We start from the raw sequence: 22,380 nt of genomic DNA on the forward strand, positions 1-22,380 counted from the left end.
CCAAGCTCTTTTCGACGACTTGTTGGGCGTCTCATCTACCTACCATCACCTGTCCTGACATCGTGTTTTCAATCAATATTCTGAGCCAATTTATGCATCAGCCGTGATAGCCCCATTATGATGTTGTTGTTTGTGTTCTTTGTTATATTAAATCCACTCCAGACCAAGGTTTATTCTTTCCTGCTTCCAGCAATCTTCAAGTCTCAGCTTACTCTGATTCACACTGGGCTAGTTGTCCACTCACTCGCAGATCCACGACAGGTTTTTTTATTTAACTCGGCACTAGTCCTATTTCCTGGCGTACTAAGAAGCAACAAACCGTCTCTCGTTCTTCTGCTAAAGCTGAGTACCGGGCTCTTACTTCTACTAATTGTGAACTCACATGACTTAAAACACTTCTTCATGATCTCAACATTTACCATTCCAAACCCATGCTCTTATACTATGACAACCAGACATATATCAACCTTCAATCAGCTTGTTGATATTTTCACCAAAGCTTTAGGATGAGACCACTTCCAAGCATTATCACGCAAGTTGGGCGTTACAGATCTCCATGCTCTAACTTGAAGGGGAGTATCAACGTCATATCTGCACATCAACGCTATATCTGCACATATATCTTCACATTCTATATATAACTCATTGTCTAGTTATTAGAAACTTATGTTTAGGAATTATTTTTCTGTTAGCAATTGTTTAGGCTTTATTCTTAAATCGTAATTTCATTTCTTTGAATTATATATATTAGTTGTAAAGCATGAATAAATATACAGAATAGAATTTCAAACTTTATAAGATGTTAAAGGTTTTTGGGACGTTTCCGTCCTTCTTGGGAAGACTCATGTGAGTTCAAGAACACTTCAAGCCTCAATTCACTGATATATTTTGTGCCACACTTCAAGGCTCAATCCACTGATATATTTTTTTTCAACTTTCCAAAAACAAAGGAAATCTTTGGTTAATGTTCTTTGCATCTCTCCTTTTCTCCTTCAAGAGTTTCTTGTTCTCTAAATTGAGTTTTTTTTTCTATGTGTTCCTTTATATTTTATTTAGTAGCTGCTTGGGAGTATAATAATAATTATAATTTAAAATGTTTTTATCTAAAAATATATTGAAATAATATAATTTTTAAAATTTTTTAACATTAATTTTTAATATCGACACATTAAAATATTTAAAAAATATAAAAAAAACATAGAAAACGCAAGACCGCATCAATGCTAAATGCATTTTCAATTTCAGATATATATATGAGATCCACCTCTGTTGTCAAATGCATCGTGATGTTCCACAGCGAGCCACTATCTATTATGTAAAATCTCATCAAGTGAGAAATGTCATAGATCAATTGGTCGATATAGCTAATTTCGGGGACAGAGTTGTGGAGCTGGGGGCTGTAAATATTCCTCAAAAGATCGAGACTGGAGGACTCGGAGCTATTATATGACGGGGGATAAAAAAATGCTACTAGGGTCGAAATAAATATTTTTCACTGGTTGATGATATTCTGATTAGCAATAATAATAGTTAATAGTTTATACTGAATATCTTTGATAGGTTAAAGCTGCCTATGGTTAGTATTTTCAAAAGCATTTTTTTTCATGGATATAAAGACGATTCAATGTTTAAATAAATTTTTTTAAAGAAAAATTAAATGTATATTTTATAAAAAAATACTCTGAGAAAATAAATGCAGTAAAAAATTAAAGATTATAAACCTTTGTTTTTGAGATCTTATAATATATTTATAACTCATAAGTTATATTCTTTTGAAAAAACAAAGGTTTATAGTATAATTATCTTGATGGCATTAATAAAAATAAAAAAATTCTTGTCTATATAATGGGTCCTTCAAGAATTTTTATATACTTTAAAAAATATAAAAAAATTAAAGTTTAAGATATTAAATTTAGTTGTGTTTATAGAAATCAAGTTCTTTTCTAAAATTAGATTCAAGAAAAATTAGTTACTTTCTTGAACATTATTATCTTAAACTTATTTGGTTATCATATCTAAACATATGGGGTTCGATATGTATGTCGAACCCATACTGTCTTTACCTTGGTGCTAAAAATTAAACCAGCTCTCAACTCGCTACAAATAGCTGCCATGGCCTTTCCTTCACATTATATTTCTTTTTTTACTTTCATGGAATCCTCTTTGCCTTCCACCCAAATCTTGGATTCTGGTGAAAGTGCAGCGAGGAAAAAAGAAGCCAAAAGTTACAGTGAAGTGATGTCCACCTTCCAAAAGTTAAAGGCTTGAGGGGGGATGATTATTACCAGTACCAAGGCTTTTGGTACTCTTCCTTCTTCTTGGAAGGGCTCATTTCTGTTCATTAGCAGTTCAATCCTAAATCCTCTGATATATTTGTCGCCAGGTCTCCAAAAACTGGCACAACTTGGCTTAAGGCCCTCACTTTTGCTACTTTTACACGATTCCGTTTAAGTGGTTCAACAACTAGTCCTTTACGTACCAAGATGCCACATGACTGTGTTCCATATTTGGAATATGACCTTGCTCAAGACCCAAGTAATCGGGACTTTGCAATTCCTCTGGTTTCTACTCATGTTCCTTACAGTTGTTTACCTAAATCTATCATTTCTTCTAGTTGCAAGATTATTTACATTTGCAGGGACGCAAAGGATGCTTTTGTTTCTTCGTGGTGTTTTTTTTCCGCGCGTCAAAAGTCGAAAAATGTTGAACCTCTTCCTCTGGAAAAGGCCTTTGAGATGTTTTGCAATGGAATTTCAATCTTGGGACCGTACTGGGACCATGTTCTAAGGTATTGGAGAGCAAGATTCGAGTTCTCTGTGAAGATATTGTTCTTGACATACGAGGAAATGAAGAAAGATACCGCTGCTCATGTTAAGAAATTAGCTCATGAGTTTATGGGTTGTTCCTTCACCTTAGAGGAAGAGGACGAAGGGGAGGTGCAGAAGATAATAAGCTTGTGCAGTTTTGATAAGTTGAGCCACCTGGAGGTGAATAAAAATGGGAAGCACCGTCCAGACACATCAATTGCTATTCAAAATAGTTTATACTTCAGGAAAGGTGAGATAGGCGACTGGTCAACTCCCTTGACACCTGAAATGGGAGCGCGTCTAGATGACATAATGGAGCGGAAGCTCAAGGGTTCGGGCTTGAAGCTGCCCAGATGACTCTGCCTGGGGTCCCATTTGCTTATGATTATTGCCGAAGTGGGTTCATCAAAAGATGTTATCAAAATCTCGTGAAACAGCAACCTTGTATCCCAATAAATACCTCCCAGTTCATCTCTTGTATTTCCTAGCAAGTATTCACATTTTGCGAATCGTCCATGTCAATAAGCAATGTTCTTTTGTGAATCTGTGTTTGTGACTTTTTTGTGAATCTGTGTTTGTGACTTTGTGAATCATCCATGTCAATAAGCAATGTTCTTTTGTGAATCTGTGTTTGTGACTTTCATTGATTTCCTTGCATGTTTGTAAGAATTCAAAATGGGATTCTTTTTTTTTTATTCTTTAACACGAGCGCATGCATTCCATTCATCAGTTTTTCTAAAAAATAAATTTACTCTAATATATAATATTAGAGTGTTTTCTTCACAGAAATTGCAGTGTGTTTTTCTTCACAGCTATACATGTTTTAAAACAACCGAGACAGCCATACATGAGGGCGGAGCAAAGACCAACCGAGACAACCATCCATAAATGGCACTGTTATAATTCACATACCAACAAGGCTATAGCTACATAAATGGCACTGTAAACATCACCCTTCCGTTTTAGATTGTTGTGTTAGTAAAACCAGGCTAACATCTCGTCATATCAATCCATCACGAGGCCCTTTAATGTTAGACCCACAATTAAATCTGCTTCTATTGTATTTCAATTTTGGCAAATTAAGCTTTCCTATTAACATAAGCTGATGCTTCATGATCAGGAACTTGTCTGCCGTGACAAGAGCCTTGGGGAAGCTGCCTTTTGTATCATTGTCGGAGGTGCAATCGAGCAAACCTAGGATTTGATAACAAAGATCTGGAAGGGAGTATTGGGAATATTTCTTCAAAAGATGCCTTGTGGGATATCTACCGAACCTCACTTCATCTAAAATAGCTACACTACATATGGAATCATGGCTAGCATCACTCCCTTTGTATAATAAACTCTGATAATGATCATGTGATGAGATATGTTCATGACACTCTTTTATCCCTCAACGGTGGTATAGTTTAGCGATCCCCCAAAACATTTTCCCCTGCTAGTGTTGCTAGTGTCGCCTCGGGAAACATCCGATTGCAATACATAATAAAAACCTTGATGAGAGCATACAGATAGATGTCATGCACAAAGAAATACAATTTGATTCTGCTTTCATTACTGTATACAAAGCGTCTCGCGTCTCGGCCTAGGTCATACAAAAAGAATGATATGGAATATGGGTAAAAGGAAAGAAAAGAAAGTGGGGAAGTCTGGAAAAGGTAAATCAGTCCAAGGCAGGCTTGCAGTCAGTTCCCTGGTGTGCTACGACAAGCTAAAACCATCTGTGTACAAAAAAGACTTGACATGAAAGAAAAAAAGGCTGTACAAAGCTTTGCATTTCTGGTACTTTCCATCATGCTCTACATGATTCAATCACATTGCTCACATCTAAATGAGTAACCAGAAAAGCAAGTATTTCATCGGATTCTACATGATTCAATCACTTCGCTCACAGCTTTATGAGTCTCTGGTGATATCATGTTTAATGTCAAGTGAAATGCCTGGAGAAAGCAAAATGTATAATTTATTAGAGAGAAATAATAGCCTACTTTGTTTTCACTCTTGCATGTACATGTCACAGCGTGCTAGCTAGCTACAATGCAAGGAACGTAGTGACTATTTTACCAAAATGCTCCCTGATCCATTTTTTATAAAATGCGATGCTTCTTTTCAAAAAAAAGAAGCAAAGAATGTTGATGCAGGGAGGACATGGATTTCAAAGTTGCAACTAATCTCATGCCTTGATGTACCCTAGGACAAAAAACAAAAGAACAAAACATACCACAAATCTCTCCAACACAGGAACAAGGATAGCCAGGTTGTGATTCGGGAGGCAATCAGCAATGGAATCATGTATGCTCTTGCTGTCATTGAACAAGGACAATTTGAGAAACATCGGGCCAAAAAGAATGTGCAAGAACAAAAGGATGGAGCACAGCAAACCTTTCAGTTGATAGGAATGCAAGTAGCAGTGCTGAATAAGCTTCAACAATCATCTTCTCTGCTTCCTTCTCTCCTTGTAATACAGCTGCCTCATCATTCTGTACAATTCCCAATAACATAAAAATTTTGGAAACATAAATTACAATTCAATTTATTCTTACAGTATTAGGAAAATGAACAAGAATAAACATTCAATGTTACTCTATTATTTGCATGCATCTCCACATACACGTGTAAACAAATTGCATTTAATAAAATTCCTAGAAATTAAGCAGGTTGCTCACCCAAGACACGATGTTTCCTTCTCCAGCTGCATCACCTGCACCTTGGTTGGCTAGAAAGATGGAGCACAGTAGTGGAATTACATCCTTGCGACTCTCATCTTCTGACCCTTCTGAGCTTGACAGCAAAATACTTGTTGCAGCAAGCCTTGATCTGCAATCGACTTTAACCATAAATTTTGGTAGGCAACAAACATCACAATTACTTTTTCCACCAGAAAATTATGAATATATAAAGAAACATGAACCATATGCCTCCAATACGATCAAAAGAAGGAAACCCTAATGAGCAGACTGCTACTTAATTGAGAGATCTAATCATCAAAAAGGTATCCAAGTGGGGTTAAGCCAGTCCATAAAATGGAGGGCAATTGCTAAAATTCATCAAATGCAAATCTGAATAGAGATTATTGGAGTGTTCAAAATACGATCTTCTCATCTAACATGAAAAATAAAGAATTGGAAATTTCACAGAAATTTGAATGTACTCAGTCAATAGCACAAGGAATTTAGGTAATACAAGGAGAAAGCTGGTTTGAGGAATTGTTGCTTAAATACAAGCACAAGTGACACTTCCAAAGGATGGTCAGAAAGCAACGCCAATACAAGTTCAATCCAATACGTGCAGTAGCCATCTAAAATCAAATTTTCAGAAATTCCTAGGATGTATAAATCTACTCGTATCATACTTGCAAAGATAATAGTTAACATGAAGGAAAGCTTCAGCAGCTCTAAAGCAACACAGCAAGGATAATAAATCAAGTTTCAATAGGTTAATTCATAAAAGCAATAAAGAACAAAGAAGCATGTCACTGTGTGCCATCCACCAATTGCAAGTAAACAATATATGCATTAGAGCAGTGATTATAGGGCAAGTAAAACTGACCTGTTATCCCCATCCTTTTCTACCAAGTTCACAAGTAGGCCCAATATAGCAACAAGCAAATCCAACTCTTGATCAGTAAGATGAATATCATTCTGATTTTCGAGTGGAATGCTTGAACTGTCCTCTTGCATCTCACCAAAGAAAGATATAGATGAACTGAACAAAGGGAAGTGGCCAGCAATCAATGAAGACATAGTCTCCAGTCCTCCACAAGCAGCAATTTGTTGACAGCCAATAGGATTGTCATTTGTTAAATTCATTAGAACCTGCCAAGAAAAGATTCTGACTAAAAAGGCAAAAAAAGGGCATATGCAGCAACCTTCTCTTACTTTGACAGAAGAAAAGAAGGAATGGAACATGGAAGAAATTCCTCAACATGGTTCAGAGGAATACCTTGATAGCAGTGAGAAGACAGTCTGCCAAAAGGTTGGAATGTTCTTCATCAGGAACATTGCAATAAGAGCTTTTCTGTGAATGATGATGTTCCCTGTTACTTGATTTGTGTAGGCCATTTCCACCATTACTTGATTCTTCCTGACTCGTTAGCTTATATTGACACCCATTTTCAACTTCTCTGGGGGTTACCCTACCATTACGAGTTCGAGAGATTTTTCGTTTCCCAGATAGCAAGTCCCACTTTGAGGGCTGAAAATCATCTTCATCAAATGCATAAGGATCTTGGCTATCATCTAACAAGTCACTGCAGGCGTCTTTTGTACAATTAGTTTTTTCAACAAGACCAAATTTGGTCCTCAACCTATTACTATCATAACTCCTTAATGTCTCACTACATGAACTGGGCATGGAAGGGACTCTCATCTTCAGTTGACAAGTATTTTTCATAAATCGCGTGGCAGTTTCAGAACTGGATGCAGAAAGACTCAACTGAGCAATGGAATTCTGAGATGCATTTAAGCGTTTCCCAGAGGAGGTCCTCTCTTCATTGCAGCAATCTGTAGAAGAACTGATACAAATAACCCCATTGCTGTCTATTGCTAATACAATTAAAGATGCATCATTAGTAAGAGAGATAGAGAAAGAGGAGCAGCTGCCAAACAGAAACACTACAGTGATATTAGGCTACCACACACCTCTGTCGTCATCAATCAAGGCCAAATCAGAAACATTATCACTCCTTTCAGAAAGACTACAATGGTTTCCATCAATGGAAGCAGCGGGAGAATCCTTAAGTAGATAAAGACCTAAAAAACAATGCCATCAATCATCAGAAAACATGCCAGACAAAAGAAATCTAGTTAAGAACCGGAAATAGACAGAGCAAGAAAGCAATGTTACTGGATAGAATTTTTATGATGCTTATTATGATTTTACTAAAAGATAGCCGATGCCCATGAGAATCTGAGTTCCCCCTCATTCCAAGCAGATGAGTCTGTATTAAAGAAGAAAATAATGAACATTAAAATCCAATAACTCAGCTTCAAATGGCATTTTAAATCCCAATAAATAAGTAGAGGAAGAATAAACAGGAGAAGAATAACAGAACAAAATCTAGTTTGATTGCACCTGATTATCGTTACTCAAAAATGTAGCATTTTCCATAATTTTCAAGCATTTCAGAAGCAGCACCAGGCTCAAGTGACACATGTCATCTTTTGTATCCTGAATGGAAGATGAATTATGTTTTGTCCACCTCTGCAAATAAATTTGTGTTCAATAGTTACCATCTCCAAACAATCACTAATTAGAATGTCAAAGACAGAAATGGACCAAGAAGGCATGAATTTATTATCAGGGATAATGACTCAATTTAGATTAAGTAAATCACAAGAAGACTTCCATATACAAAACAGATGCATGTCATCTTTTGCATCCTGAATGGAAGGTGAATTATGTTCTGTCCACCTCTGCAAATAAATTTGTGTTCAATAGTTACCAACTCCAAACAATCATTCACTATTTAGAATGTCAGACAGAAATGGATCAAGATAGGAATGAATTTATTATCAGGTATAATGACTCAATTTAGAATAAGTAAATCACAAGAAGACTTCCATATACAAAAGAAACTGTACTGATAAGCAAGTTAATGTGCCACCATTGGTTTAGGATCTGCTTTAGATCTTATAAGGTGAAAGTAAAACACAGGGAAATGCATGCATGCACACCACTAATCTTTGATTCTGGCGAGAACAGTGATGACTACACTCAGAACCATATAGAATTACATTCCAAGATGAAGAAATTAATAACAGAGCAGTGCTATAAAGCTAAATGTGAGAACCAGAGATTAATAAGCAATGCTGAAAATTTTATCATGCATAAGATGAGAAAAGCATATGACAGATTTTTCCCATAATTGAATACATTAATTGAGCACAGATTTCCCAGTTGCAAACTGTTCCTCATTTCTCAAATGATTAACTAGAATAAGAGTTGCACTTAAACTTTAAAGCAACATACAAGCTCTTGATTTTTTGTGAATTGCTGAAAGATGAAACAAACATACAAGCTCACACCTCTATAACAGAGTGACAGTTCATGGTGACCTCAAAGACAGCATCAAGTCCTCCATGCTCTCGTAACTTTTCCTTAAAGCCCCCCCCTGTCTTCCTTACCATGCCAGATGTATCTGAATGAACGCAACCCACACAGTGAAATAAATAAGCAATCAGAAAAGGAGAGAGAGAGTGTGTGTGCAAAAATGCATGATCGTGCATGCAAGGTTCTATTGCCTAGAGAAAGACTTGCACATATGGCACTGAATATACATATCATTATGGGTTTTGCTAACTTGTCTGTGTTTGAGCAAGTTAGCATTGTGCCCATTTTCTATGATAAAAATATTACGAGAGCCTTTTCTATTGAAATTAAAATATGGGTAGAATTGTAATTTCATGGGGTGTTTCTTATTCCTTCTCCATCCTTGGTTTAGAAATTTCTGCAGTCAAAAGAAAAAAATTATTTCACCTACCAATCACTTCCTTATCTAGAACAAAGGAGCAAATCTCTCCCTAATAACAAGTGCTTGTTTCCCACTAGAGATTCTGAACTGTTTTAGTTTTCATTATGTTTCTTATATCATGAATTCTAGAGAGAGATTGAGATAAAAAGATTATCCAATGATCAAACAAAATGCTGCCATATAATGAATCCTGCTTAAAAAGACTTGCTTGTTTCTTCCATAAAATGGAATCTGTTTATGTACAAGATGAGTGATTATCAAACACTGATAATGGGCTTCCAAAACCATTTTCTTTACCAAGACACTATCATCCAGATATGAAAGAGCTGCTGCATACAATTTTAATAGAATTTAGGTTTCAAACGAAAGGGATAAAGATTTGATAGATTAGCCAACGAGCTCATAAAAACACAAAAGCCTCAGCAACATTAATTTAAAACAGAAACATGTACTCCAGACAGAGAATTGGGCGTTTCCACCTATCTGAGATTACATTTGTACCCTCAATTAATTTTTCAATACAAAACACACTCAAGGGTATTTTTGTTATGGAAAAAATGGACAGAATGCTAGCTTGCTCTAGTTATGATCATGCAAAACAATCACTAAGAATTTGAAAAATAGCATCCCAAATCCATGCAATTCTTGATAGCACGTTGCATGAACAATGGCCTGCATTCTTCTTGTTCCATGATAAAAATAAAAAAATCATAAATTTCAATAGAAAATGTCCATATAGAATAATTAAGTCAAAGAAACAGCAATATGTAAAACTCGTTTGTGCCTAGATCATTTTTAACTCTATTAATTAATAAATATCTAAAAACAAAACTACACCAGCATGTATTCAAACAAAAATAGACACCACTGAAACTTGCAAATAAAAATGCCAAAGAAATTATTAAGACATGTTGTTCATTACATAATGGTGTATTTTAGATCTATTTCAAGAAGATAAGTCAGAAGAAAGAAGCAGAAGTACTGAAAAGCTAGTGTAAAAGCATTTGCATCAACAATATCAACTTTATAATAAATGGTATCCAGGAATCTATTCATAGTTCCGATCAACAAAACCACTATTCATCCTTTGACAAAAATAAACCATAAGGAAACTAATAAATGGCAGGCTGCCTATGGAAAGTATGCAACAGAAATGAAAAACTAACACTTCATTTCAACAGAATTGGAAGATAGATATCAAGCATACCTTCAAAAGATATCTTAGATAAACAAGCTTTCTCCATGGTCAACAATGCAATCCATTTGGGAGTCAATTCTGGCCTCTCTGTTCTACTATCATCACTGGAATGTGACTTCATGTCCTTGCAATTAACAAGAATTTCCTGAACTTTGGCAGCAATGGCAGTAGAGCTAGAATCTGCCAGTTTACTTGTATCTCGTAAGATGTCAGAATCCTTGCGTAATGCTAAAAGCTTACTGCCTATATTTCGAGTCTTATCTTCAGTGGCAGTAGAAATGATGGGTTTTAACAATTTAATAAGAAAACGGATGCAAGTTGGAGACTCTAAAATGTGTTCATCTTGACCCTGAAACAGTGAAATTAAAGCTGTCAAAGCTATTCTGATGGGTGACAATATACATGGAGAAAATGAGTTCCAGCCTTGAGAATCAAATAAACAAACAAGAAATAACCAACTACAAGCAGCAGCATGTGATTTGAGAGCATTAGAATGTTTGAAAACTGAAACTGAAGAGCTGTGCTTGTACAAACATAGAACTCCATGTGAACTTAATTATGAGTAAAGTTACAGATTCTACTTGCTATTATTATGTCTCTCAAAATAACTGATGTCAGTCATTGCCTTTTATCCATGCCCAGACAACTAAAGACAACACAACTGTATCTAAGAATTCAGAGGGAGGTAATGCTGAATTCCCAATTGCCTTTGTATAGATTTCAGAGGTTCGTTTTGAGGTTTTCAACAAAACATGTACATGCACAAGAGAGCACAGAAAGAATAGGTATAAAACATAAAAGAACTTACATCACTCGTCAAAACATAGAAGAGTGCAGCAGCAGCCAGATTGCTTGTTGAGTCATCAAAGCTGAGGCCCAGAATAGCATCAATTATTGTCTTGGCCATCCTGAAACCACAAAACTTTAGAATTTTAACATGAACCAGAAATAATACATGAAACTTGAGGCCGGTAAAATGAGAATAGTAAATACATGATAGCGGACCAGCAAAGGAGTGATTTTGTGTGCATAAACCAAAACATCTAACAGGAGAACCCAACATGCTGTATTTCATTCACCAAATGGTATGGGAAGTAATAAGTAGAATTCATAACTTTCACTTCTCAGAGATCTTCCTACTTTTGGATATTCATACTGAACTCCCATATTAAATTTAATTTTAAAATATTCCGCTCATTCCTTGATTAGGTACTTCAAAGCTTAAACAGAAAACCCATAAACCATTAAAAAAACCAACAAATGACATAAATTCCAAACGCATAGTAAAACAAAGTACCAAATTCCAAAACCAAAGCAAGATCACCCACGAAACAACCCATCTCTTTAATTTCAAGAACTTCAAACAGTCCAACAACAACACTCAAAATCAAACAGAGCACTCTCCAAGAAGCCATAAGAAGATCAGGAATTTCAAAACGCAACAAGAAATTCTACAAAAAAACCCATGTAAAAGAAACAAAAAAATAAATCAAGAACTCACGATACCCTTTAAACTACACTAGAAAAATTCCAAACGAAGACTCGAGAACCCATCAACCGAAAACAACTCTTTGAAATGTCAATAACCTCTCCCCATCAAATACCTTCCAAAACAATCCCAACAATTTCTAACGCAATAACCCTCAATTCAGTCTTTCTAAATTCAAACCCAGCCTTTCAAGAACTCAAAAGGTCCCGACAATTTCTAAAGCAATAACCATCAATTGAATCTTTCTAAATTCAAATCCGCCTGTTTTTCTAAATTCAAGAACTCACAGAATCCCCAAGACCATTTAAAAAATTCAAAAACACGAAATAATTCCAAATTCAATCCTTAAACATCACAAAACAAAAAAAAAAAACAAAACCCACATACCCTTGAGCCATGGATTTCCTTGCATGTTTGTAAGAATTCAAAATGGGATTCCTTTTTTTTATTATTATTATTCTTTAACACAAGTACATGCATTCCATTCATCAGTTTTTTTAAAAAAATAAATTTAATATATAATATTAGAGTGTTTTCTTCACAGAAACTGCATTTTGTTTTTCTTCACAGCTATACATGTTTTAAAAGAACCGAGACAGCCATACATGAGGGCGGAGCAAAGACCAACCGAGACAACCATCCATAAATGGCACTGTTATAATTCACATACCAACAAGGCTATAGCTACATAAATGGCACTGTAAACATCACCCTTCCGTTTTAGATTGTTGTGTTAGTAAAACCAGGCTAACATCTCGTCATATCAATCCATCACGAGGCCCTTTAATGTTAGACCCACAATTAAATCTGCTTCTATTGTATTTCAATTTTGGCAAATTAAGCTTTCCTATTAACATAAGCTGATGCTTCATGATCAGGAACTTGTCTGCCGTGACAAGAGCCTTGGGGAAGCTGCCTTTTGTATCATTGTCGGAGGTGCAATCGAGCAAACCTAGGATTTGATAACAAAGATCTGGAAGGGAGTATTGGGAATATTTCTTCAAAAGATGCCTTGTGGGATATCTACCGAACCTCACTTCATCTAAAATAGCTACACTACATATGGAATCATGGCTAGCATCACTCCCTTTGTATAATAAACTCTGATAATGATCATGTGATGAGATATGTTCATGACACTCTTTTATCCCTCAACGGTGGTATAGTTTAGCGATCCCCCAAAACATTTTCCCCTGCTAGTGTTGCTAGTGTCGCCTCGGGAAACATCCGATTGCAATACATAATAAAAACCTTGAAGAGAGCATACAGATAGATGTCATGCACAAAGCAATACAATTTGATTCTGCTTTCATTACTGTATACAAAGCGTCTCGCGTCTCGGCCTAGGTCATACAAAAAGAATGATATGGAATATGGGTAAAAGGAAAGAAAAGAAAGTGGGGAAGTCTGGAAAAGGTAAATCAGTCCAAGGCAGGCTTGCAGTCAGTTCCCTGGTGTGCTACGACAAGCTAAAACCATCTGTGTACAAAAAAGACTTGACATGAAAGAAAAAAAGGCTGTACAAAGCTTTGCATTTCTGGTACTTTCCATCATGCTCTACATGATTCAATCACATTGCTCACATTTACATGACTAACCAGAAAAGCAAGTATTTCATCGAATTCTACATGATTCGATCACTTCGCTCACAGCTTTATGAGTCTCTGGTGATATCATGTTTAATGTCAAGTGAAATGCCTGGAGAAAGCAAAATGTATAATTTATTAGAGAGAAATAATAGCCTACTTTGTTTTCACTCTTGCATGTACATGTCACAGCGTGCTAGCTAGCTACAATGCAAGGAACGTAGTGACTATTTTACCAAAATGCTCCCTGATCCATTTTTTATAAAATGCGATGCTTCTTTTCAAAAAAAAGAAGCAAAGAATGTTGATGCAGGGAGGACATGGATTTCAAAGTTGCAACTAATCTCATGCCTTGATGTACCCTAGGACAAAAAAGAAAAGAACAAAACATACCACAAATCTCTCCAACACAGGAACAAGGATAGCCAGGTTGTGATTCGGGAGGCAATCAGCAATGGAATCATGTATGCTCTTGCTGTCATTGAACAAGGACAATTTGAGAAACATCGGGCCAAAAAGAATGTGCAAGAACAAAAGGATGGAGCACAGCAAACCTTTCAGTTGATAGGAATGCAAGTAGCAGTGCTGAATAAGCTTCAACAATCATCTTCTCTGCTTCCTTCTCTCCTTGTAATACAGCTGCCTCGTCATTCTGTACAATTCCCAATAACATAAAAATTTTGGAAACATAAATTACAATTCAATTTATTCTTACAGTATTAGGAAAATGAACAAGAATAAACATTCAATGTTACTCTATTATTTGCATGCATCTCCACATACACGTGTAAACAAATTGCATTTAATAAAATTCCTAGAAATTAAGCAGGTTGCTCACCCAAGACACGATGTTTCCTTCTCCAGCTGCATCACCTGCACCTTGGTTGGCTAGAAAGATGGAGCACAGTAGTGGAATTACATCCTTGCGACTCTCATCTTCTGACCCTTCTGAGCTTGACAGCAAAATACTTGTTGCAGCAAGCCTTGATCTGCAATCGACTTTAACCATAAATTTTGGTAGGCAACAAACATCACAATTACTTTTTCCACCAGAAAATTATGAATATATAAAGAAACATGAACCATATGCCTCCAATACGATCAAAAGAAGGAAACCCTAATGAGCAGACTGCTACTTAATTGAGAGATCTAATCATCAAAAAGGTATCCAAGTGGGGTTAAGCCAGTCCATAAAATGGAGGGCAATTGCTAAAATTCATCAAATGCAAATCTGAATAGAGATTATTGGAGTGTTCAAAATACGATCTTCTCATCTAACATGAAAAATAAAGAATTGGAAATTTCACAGAAATTTGAATGTACTCAGTCAATAGCACAAGGAATTTAGGTAATACAAGGAGAAAGCTGGTTTGAGGAATTGTTGCTTAAATACAAGCACAAGTGACACTTCCAAAGGATGGTCAGAAAGCAACGCCAATACAAGTTCAATCCAATACGTGCAGTAGCCATCTAAAATCAAATTTTCAGAAATTCCTAGGATGTATAAATCTACTCGTATCATACTTGCAAAGATAATAGTTAACATGAAGGAAAGCTTCAGCAGCTCTAAAGCAACACAGCAAGGATAATAAATCAAGTTTCAATAGGTTAATTCATAAAAGCAATAAAGAACAAAGAAGCATGTCACTGTGTGCCATCCACCAATTGCAAGTAAACAATATATGCATTAGAGCAGTGATTATAGGGCAAGTAAAACTGACCTGTTATCCCCATCCTTTTCTACCAAGTTCACAAGTAGGCCCAATATAGCAACAAGCAAATCCAACTCTTGATCAGTAAGATGAATATCATTCTGATTTTCGAGTGGAATGCTTGAACTGTCCTCTTGCATCTCACCAAAGAAAGATATAGATGAACTGAACAAAGGGAAGTGGCCAGCAATCAATGAAGACATAGTCTCCAGTCCTCCACAAGCAGCAATTTGTTGACAGCCAATAGGATTGTCATTTGTTAAATTCATTAGAACCTGCCAAGAAAAGATTCTGACTAAAAAGGCAAAAAAAGGGCATATGCAGCAACCTTCTCTTACTTTGACAGAAGAAAAGAAGGAATGGAACATGGAAGAAATTCCTCAACATGGTTCAGAGGAATACCTTGATAGCAGTGAGAAGACAGTCTGCCAAAAGGTTGGAATGTTCTTCATCAGGAACATTGCAATAAGAGCTTTTCTGTGAATGATGATGTTCCCTGTTACTTGATTTGTGTAGGCCATTTCCACCATTACTTGATTCTTCCTGACTCGTTAGCTTATATTGACACCCATTTTCAACTTCTCTGGGGGTTACCCTACCATTACGAGTTCGAGAGATTTTTCGTTTCCCAGATAGCAAGTCCCACTTTGAGGGCTGAAAATCATCTTCATCAAATGCATAAGGATCTTGGCTATCATCTAACAAGTCACTGCAGGCGTCTTTTGTACAATTAGTTTTTTCAACAAGACCAAATTTGGTCCTCAACCTATTACTATCATAACTCCTTAATGTCTCACTACATGAACTGGGCATGGAAGGGACTCTCATCTTCAGTTGACAAGTATTTTTCATAAATCGCGTGGCAGTTTCAGAACTGGATGCAGAAAGACTCAACTGAGCAATGGAATTCTGAGATGCATTTAAGCGTTTCCCAGAGGAGGTCCTCTCTTCATTGCAGCAATCTGTAGAAGAACTGATACAAATAACCCCATTGCTGTCTATTGCTAATACAATTAAAGATGCATCATTAGTAAGAGAGATAGAGAAAGAGGAGCAGCTGCCAAACAGAAACACTACAGTGATATTAGGCTACCACACACCTCTGTCGTCATCAATCAAGGCCAAATCAGAAACATTATCACTCCTTTCAGAAAGACTACAATGGTTTCCATCAATGGAAGCAGCGGGAGAACCCTTAAGTAGATAAAGACCTAAAAAACAATGCCATCAATCATCAGAAAACATGCCAGACAAAAGAAATCTAGTTAAGAACCGGAAATAGACAGAGCAAGAAAGCAATGTTACTGGATAGAATTTTTATGATGCTTATTATGATTTTACTAAAAGATAGCCGATGCCCATGAGAATCTGAGTTCCCCCTCATTCCAAGCAGATGAGTCTGTATTAAAGAAGAAAATAATGAACATTAAAATCCAATAACTCAGCTTCAAATGGCATTTTAAATCCCAATAAATAAGTAGAGGAAGAATAAACAGGAGAAGAATAACAGAACAAAATCTAGTTTGATTGCACCTGATTATCGTTACTCAAAAATGTAGCATTTTCCATAATTTTCAAGCATTTCAGAAGCAGCACCAGGCTCAAGTGACACATGTCATCTTTTGTATCCTGAATGGAAGATGAATTATGTTTTGTCCACCTCTGCAAATAAATTTGTGTTCAATAGTTACCAACTCCAAACAATCATTCACTATTTAGAATGTCAGACAGAAATGGATCAAGATAGGAATGAATTTATTATCAGGTATAATGACTCAATTTAGAATAAGTAAATCACAAGAAGACTTCCATATACAAAACAGATGCATGTCATCTTTTGCATCCTGAATGGAAGGTGAATTATGTTCTGTCCACCTCTGCAAATAAATTTGTGTTCAATAGTTACCAACTCCAAACAATCATTCACTATTTAGAATGTCAGACAGAAATGGATCAAGATAGGAATGAATTTATTATCAGGTATAATGACTCAATTTAGAATAAGTAAATCACAAGAAGACTTCCATATACAAAAGAAACTGTACTGATAAGCAAGTTAATGTGCCACCATTGGTTTAGGATCTGCTTTAGATCTTATAAGGTGAAAGTAAAACACAGGGAAATGCATGCATGCACACCACTAATCTTTGATTCTGGCGAGAACAGTGATGACTACACTCAGAACCATATAGAATTACATTCCAAGATGAAGAAATTAATAACAGAGCAGTGCTATAAAGCTAAATGTGAGAACCAGAGATTAATAAGCAATGCTGAAAATTTTATCATGCATAAGATGAGAAAAGCATATGACAGATTTTTCCCATAATTGAATACATTAATTGAGCACAGATTTCCCAGTTGCAAACTGTTCCTCATTTCTCAAATGATTAACTAGAATAAGAGTTGCACTTAAACTTTAAAGCAACATACAAGCTCTTGATTTTTTGTGAATTGCTGAAAGATGAAACAAACATACAAGCTCACACCTCTATAACAGAGTGACAGTTCATGGTGACCTCAAAGACAGCATCAAGTCCTCCATGCTCTCGTAACTTTTCCTTAAAGCCCCCCCCTGTCTTCCTTACCATGCCAGATGTATCTGAATGAACGCAACCCACACAGTGAAATAAATAAGCAATCAGAAAAGGAGAGAGAGAGTGTGTGTGCAAAAATGCATGATCGTGCATGCAAGGTTCTATTGCCTAGAGAAAGACTTGCACATATGGCACTGAATATACATATCATTATGGGTTTTGCTAACTTGTCTGTGTTTGAGCAAGTTAGCATTGTGCCCATTTTCTATGATAAAAATATTACGAGAGCCTTTTCTATTGAAATTAAAATATGGGTAGAATTGTAATTTCATGGGGTGTTTCTTATTCCTTCTCCATCCTTGGTTTAGAAATTTCTGCAGTCAAAAGAAAAAAATTATTTCACCTACCAATCACTTCCTTATCTAGAACAAAGGAGCAAATCTCTCCCTAATAACAAGTGCTTGTTTCCCACTAGAGATTCTGAACTGTTTTAGTTTTCATTATGTTTCTTATATCATGAATTCTAGAGAGAGATTGAGATAAAAAGATTATCCAATGATCAAACAAAATGCTGCCATATAATGAATCCTGCTTAAAAAGACTTGCTTGTTTCTTCCATAAAATGGAATCTGTTTATGTACAAGATGAGTGATTATCAAACACTGATAATGGGCTTCCAAAACCATTTTCTTTACCAAGACACTATCATCCAGATATGAAAGAGCTGCTGCATACAATTTTAATAGAATTTAGGTTTCAAACGAAAGGGATAAAGATTTGATAGATTAGCCAACGAGCTCATAAAAACACAAAAGCCTCAGCAACATTAATTTAAAACAGAAACATGTACTCCAGACAGAGAATTGGGCGTTTCCACCTATCTGAGATTACATTTGTACCCTCAATTAATTTTTCAATACAAAACACACTCAAGGGTATTTTTGTTATGGAAAAAATGGACAGAATGCTAGCTTGCTCTAGTTATGATCATGCAAAACAATCACTAAGAATTTGAAAAATAGCATCCCAAATCCATGCAATTCTTGATAGCACGTTGCATGAACAATGGCCTGCATTCTTCTTGTTCCATGATAAAAATAAAAAAATCATAAATTTCAATAGAAAATGTCCATATAGAATAATTAAGTCAAAGAAACAGCAATATGTAAAACTCGTTTGTGCCTAGATCATTTTTAACTCTATTAATTAATAAATATCTAAAAACAAAACTACACCAGCATGTATTCAAACAAAAATAGACACCACTGAAACTTGCAAATAAAAATGCCAAAGAAATTATTAAGACATGTTGTTCATTACATAATGGTGCATTTTAGATCTATTTCAAGAAGATAAGTCAGAAGAAAGAAGCAGAAGTACTGAAAAGCTAGTGTAAAAGCATTTGCATCAACAATATCAACTTTATAATAAATGGTATCCAGGAATCTATTCATAGTTCCGATCAACAAAACCACTATTCATCCTTTGACAAAAATAAACCATAAGGAAACTAATAAATGGCAGGCTGCCTATGGAAAGTATGCAACAGAAATGAAAAACTAACACTTCATTTCAACAGAATTGGAAGATAGATATCAAGCATACCTTCAAAAGATATCTTAGATAAACAAGCTTTCTCCATGGTCAACAATGCAATCCATTTGGGAGTCAATTCTGGCCTCTCTGTTCTACTATCATCACTGGAATGTGACTTCATGTCCTTGCAATTAACAAGAATTTCCTGAACTTTGGCAGCAATGGCAGTAGAGCTAGAATCTGCCAGTTTACTTGTATCTCGTAAGATGTCAGAATCCTTGCGTAATGCTAAAAGCTTACTGCCTATATTTCGAGTCTTATCTTCAGTGGCAGTAGAAATGATGGGTTTTAACAATTTAATAAGAAAACGGATGCAAGTTGGAGACTCTAAAATGTGTTCATCTTGACCCTGAAACAGTGAAATTAAAGCTGTCAAAGCTATTCTGATGGGTGACAATATACATGGAGAAAATGAGTTCCAGCCTTGAGAATCAAATAAACAAACAAGAAATAACCAACTACAAGCAGCAGCATGTGATTTGAGAGCATTAGAATGTTTGAAAACTGAAACTGAAGAGCTGTGCTTGTACAAACATAGAACTCCATGTGAACTTAATTATGAGTAAAGTTACAGATTCTACTTGCTATTATTATGTCTCTCAAAATAACTGATGTCAGTCATTGCCTTTTATCCATGCCCAGACAACTAAAGACAACACAACTGTATCTAAGAATTCAGAGGGAGGTAATGCTGAATTCCCAATTGCCTTTGTATAGATTTCAGAGGTTCGTTTTGAGGTTTTCAACAAAACATGTACATGCACAAGAGAGCACAGAAAGAATAGGTATAAAACATAAAAGAACTTACATCACTCGTCAAAACATAGAAGAGTGCAGCAGCAGCCAGATTGCTTGTTGAGTCATCAAAGCTGAGGCCCAGAATAGCATCAATTATTGTCTTGGCCATCCTGAAACCACAAAACTTTAGAATTTTAACATGAACCAGAAATAATACATGAAACTTGAGGCCGGTAAAATGAGAATAGTAAATACATGATAGCGGACCAGCAAAGGAGTGATTTTGTGTGCATAAACCAAAACATCTAACAGGAGAACCCAACATGCTGTATTTCATTCACCAAATGGTATGGGAAGTAATAAGTAGAATTCATAACTTTCACTTCTCAGAGATCTTCCTACTTTTGGATATTCATACTGAACTCCCATATTAAATTTAATTTTAAAATATTCCGCTCATTCCTTGATTAGGTACTTCAAAGCTTAAACAGAAAACCCATAAACCATTAAAAAAACCAACAAATGACATAAATTCCAAACGCATAGTAAAACAAAGTACCAAATTCCAAAACCAAAGCAAGATCACCCACGAAACAACCCATCTCTTTAATTTCAAGAACTTCAAACAGTCCAACAACAACACTCAAAATCAAACAGAGCACTCTCCAAGAAGCCATAAGAAGATCAGGAATTTCAAAACGCAACAAGAAATTCTACAAAAAAACCCATGTAAAAGAAACAAAAAAATAAATCAAGAACTCACGATACCCTTTAAACTACACTAGAAAAATTCCAAACGAAGACTCGAGAACCCATCAACCGAAAACAACTCTTTGAAATGTCAATAACCTCTCCCCATCAAATACCTTCCAAAACAATCCCAACAATTTCTAACGCAATAACCCTCAATTCAGTCTTTCTAAATTCAAACCCAGCCTTTCAAGAACTCAAAAGGTCCCGACAATTTCTAAAGCAATAACCATCAATTGAATCTTTCTAAATTCAAATCCGCCTGTTTTTCTAAATTCAAGAACTCACAGAATCCCCAAGACCATTTAAAAAATTCAAAAACACGAAATAATTCCAAATTCAATCCTTAAACATCACAAAACAAAAAAAAAAACAAAACCCACATACCCTTGAGCCCTCAAAAGCCGTCTCTGTTGTTGAGTCCCACAAATCCCTAACAAAGACAACAAACTAGCTCTCTTAATTCTCAAAGGCTGTCCCTTCTTTAACCCATCAAGCGCAAAATTAACCTCATCAACATGCTCCATCATTTCCCCAAATTCTTGAGCCTCCATTAACGTCGTCGAGCTAGTCAAAAGATTAGAATTCCCAATACCGTTTCTCTCAGATTTTGACTTACTACGCCTCGGCTTCTTCGATTTTCTTGGGACGACGCCGTTTGAGATGGGATTGTCGTCGAAATTGTAGGGATCGAGATCGAGAGAATAAGAGGTGGATTCTTGAGAAGAGAGAGGGAAGTTATGGCTGAAGAAATCTTGATTAGATTGGGTAGTTTCTTGAGAGAGAGAAAAGGAGTCGCTGAAGGAGTAATTATGGTCAGCTACGTCGTCGTCGTCTAATGAATCTGAATAGGTTCTCGTTAGGCTTCCTCCGTCTCTGTTTCGCCGACCGTACGTTCTAACGATCATGCTTTTTTGAATTCCCGTTTGCTTAACTCAGGAGAGGAGGAAGAGGAGGAGGTGAGAAGAGGGTAAGTTTGGCATACAGATGGAAAGACGAGGGCTTTTGGGGGAAAAATTTTGAATCTCTCTCTTTCTGCTGGGGTTGCGAGCTCAAGAAACGAGAAAGAAGGAGGGGAGGGGGGGGGGGGTAGGGGAATCAGAAAAATTTTGAATCTCTTTCTTTCTGCTGGGGTTGCGAGCTCGAGAAACGAGAAAGAAGACGGGGGGTTAGGGCAATCAGACAGACGGAGAGAGGGTCGTTAGTTGATTATCCAGCAGCAAGATCTAGAAATATAGTCTATAGTTTAATGTTTATTTTAGTCCCTAGAGATTTAGTGATGTTTCAATTTGAATCATGTAGTTTAATGTTTATTATTTCAAAAAGATCAGCGACAACCTAAGTTTTGTCCATCCATCGGCAAGGCTATCCTAGAGAGTAAAAAAGTCGTTGGAAAATATCAATTTTCCTAGCTGAAACGATTCAAACGACATAAAAAAAATCACTACAAAAAAACAAAAAACATTGCAATCGTTTCTTCACCTAACAGATCCCT

At 36.0% G+C, this 22,380-nt stretch overlaps 1 protein-coding gene and 1 pseudogene across 2 annotated transcripts; one reads left to right on the top strand and one right to left on the bottom strand.

The window, feature by feature from the left end:
• The first annotated feature begins 2,136 nt into the window (after positions 1 to 2,136).
• On the top strand, positions 2,137 to 3,274 carry LOC105116964 (cytosolic sulfotransferase 16-like; annotated as a pseudogene).
• Positions 3,275 to 4,295: 1,021 nt separating this feature from the next.
• LOC105116963 (uncharacterized) lies at positions 4,296 to 21,976 on the bottom strand. 2 transcript variants are annotated; one of them, XM_011014483.1, is made up of 14 exons: positions 21,273 to 21,976; positions 20,206 to 20,305; positions 19,407 to 19,746; positions 17,754 to 17,866; positions 16,798 to 16,926; positions 16,570 to 16,663; positions 16,365 to 16,475; positions 16,179 to 16,268; positions 6,750 to 7,309; positions 6,357 to 6,622; positions 5,474 to 5,624; positions 5,190 to 5,287; positions 5,029 to 5,110; positions 4,296 to 4,747 (listed from the first exon to the last, which is right to left on the bottom strand). In XM_011014483.1, exons 1-14 carry the CDS (start codon positions 21,791 to 21,793, stop codon positions 4,664 to 4,666), a joined length of 2,739 nt encoding a protein of 912 aa, XP_011012785.1. In that variant the 5' UTR covers positions 21,794 to 21,976; the 3' UTR covers positions 4,296 to 4,663. The 2 variants fall into 2 exon arrangements, with proteins under 2 accessions (XP_011012785.1, XP_011012786.1); XM_011014484.1 differs by lacking the exons at positions 4,296 to 4,747; positions 5,029 to 5,110; positions 5,190 to 5,287; ... (1 more) ...; positions 6,357 to 6,622; positions 6,750 to 7,309 and adding exons at positions 13,211 to 13,664; positions 13,946 to 14,027; positions 14,107 to 14,204; positions 14,391 to 14,541; positions 15,274 to 15,539 and having other exon boundaries at positions 15,667 to 16,268.
• Between the last annotated feature and the right edge of the window lie 404 nt (positions 21,977 to 22,380).

The sequence above is a fragment of the Populus euphratica genome, unplaced genomic scaffold, assembly GCF_000495115.2.
Source record: "Populus euphratica unplaced genomic scaffold, PopEup_1.0 scaffold1131.1, whole genome shotgun sequence".
In the NCBI taxonomy this organism is placed as follows: Eukaryota; Viridiplantae; Streptophyta; class Magnoliopsida; order Malpighiales; family Salicaceae; genus Populus; species Populus euphratica.

What these genes read in the sequence shown, in the direction of transcription:
- LOC105116963 (XM_011014483.1), bottom strand. Translation starts at nt 21,793, where the DNA reads ATGATCGTTAGAACGTACGGTCGGCGAAACAGAGACGGAGGAAGCCTA. An exon ending in GCATTCCTATCAACTGAAAG is followed by an intron (nt 5,111 to 5,189) that starts GTTTGCTGTGCT and finishes GTTCAATGACAG; the next exon opens with CAAGAGCATACATGATTCCA. An exon ending in CTGTGTTGGAGAGATTTGTG is followed by an intron (nt 4,748 to 5,028) that starts GTATGTTTTGTT and finishes TGCTTTCTCCAG; the next exon opens with GCATTTCACTTGACATTAAA.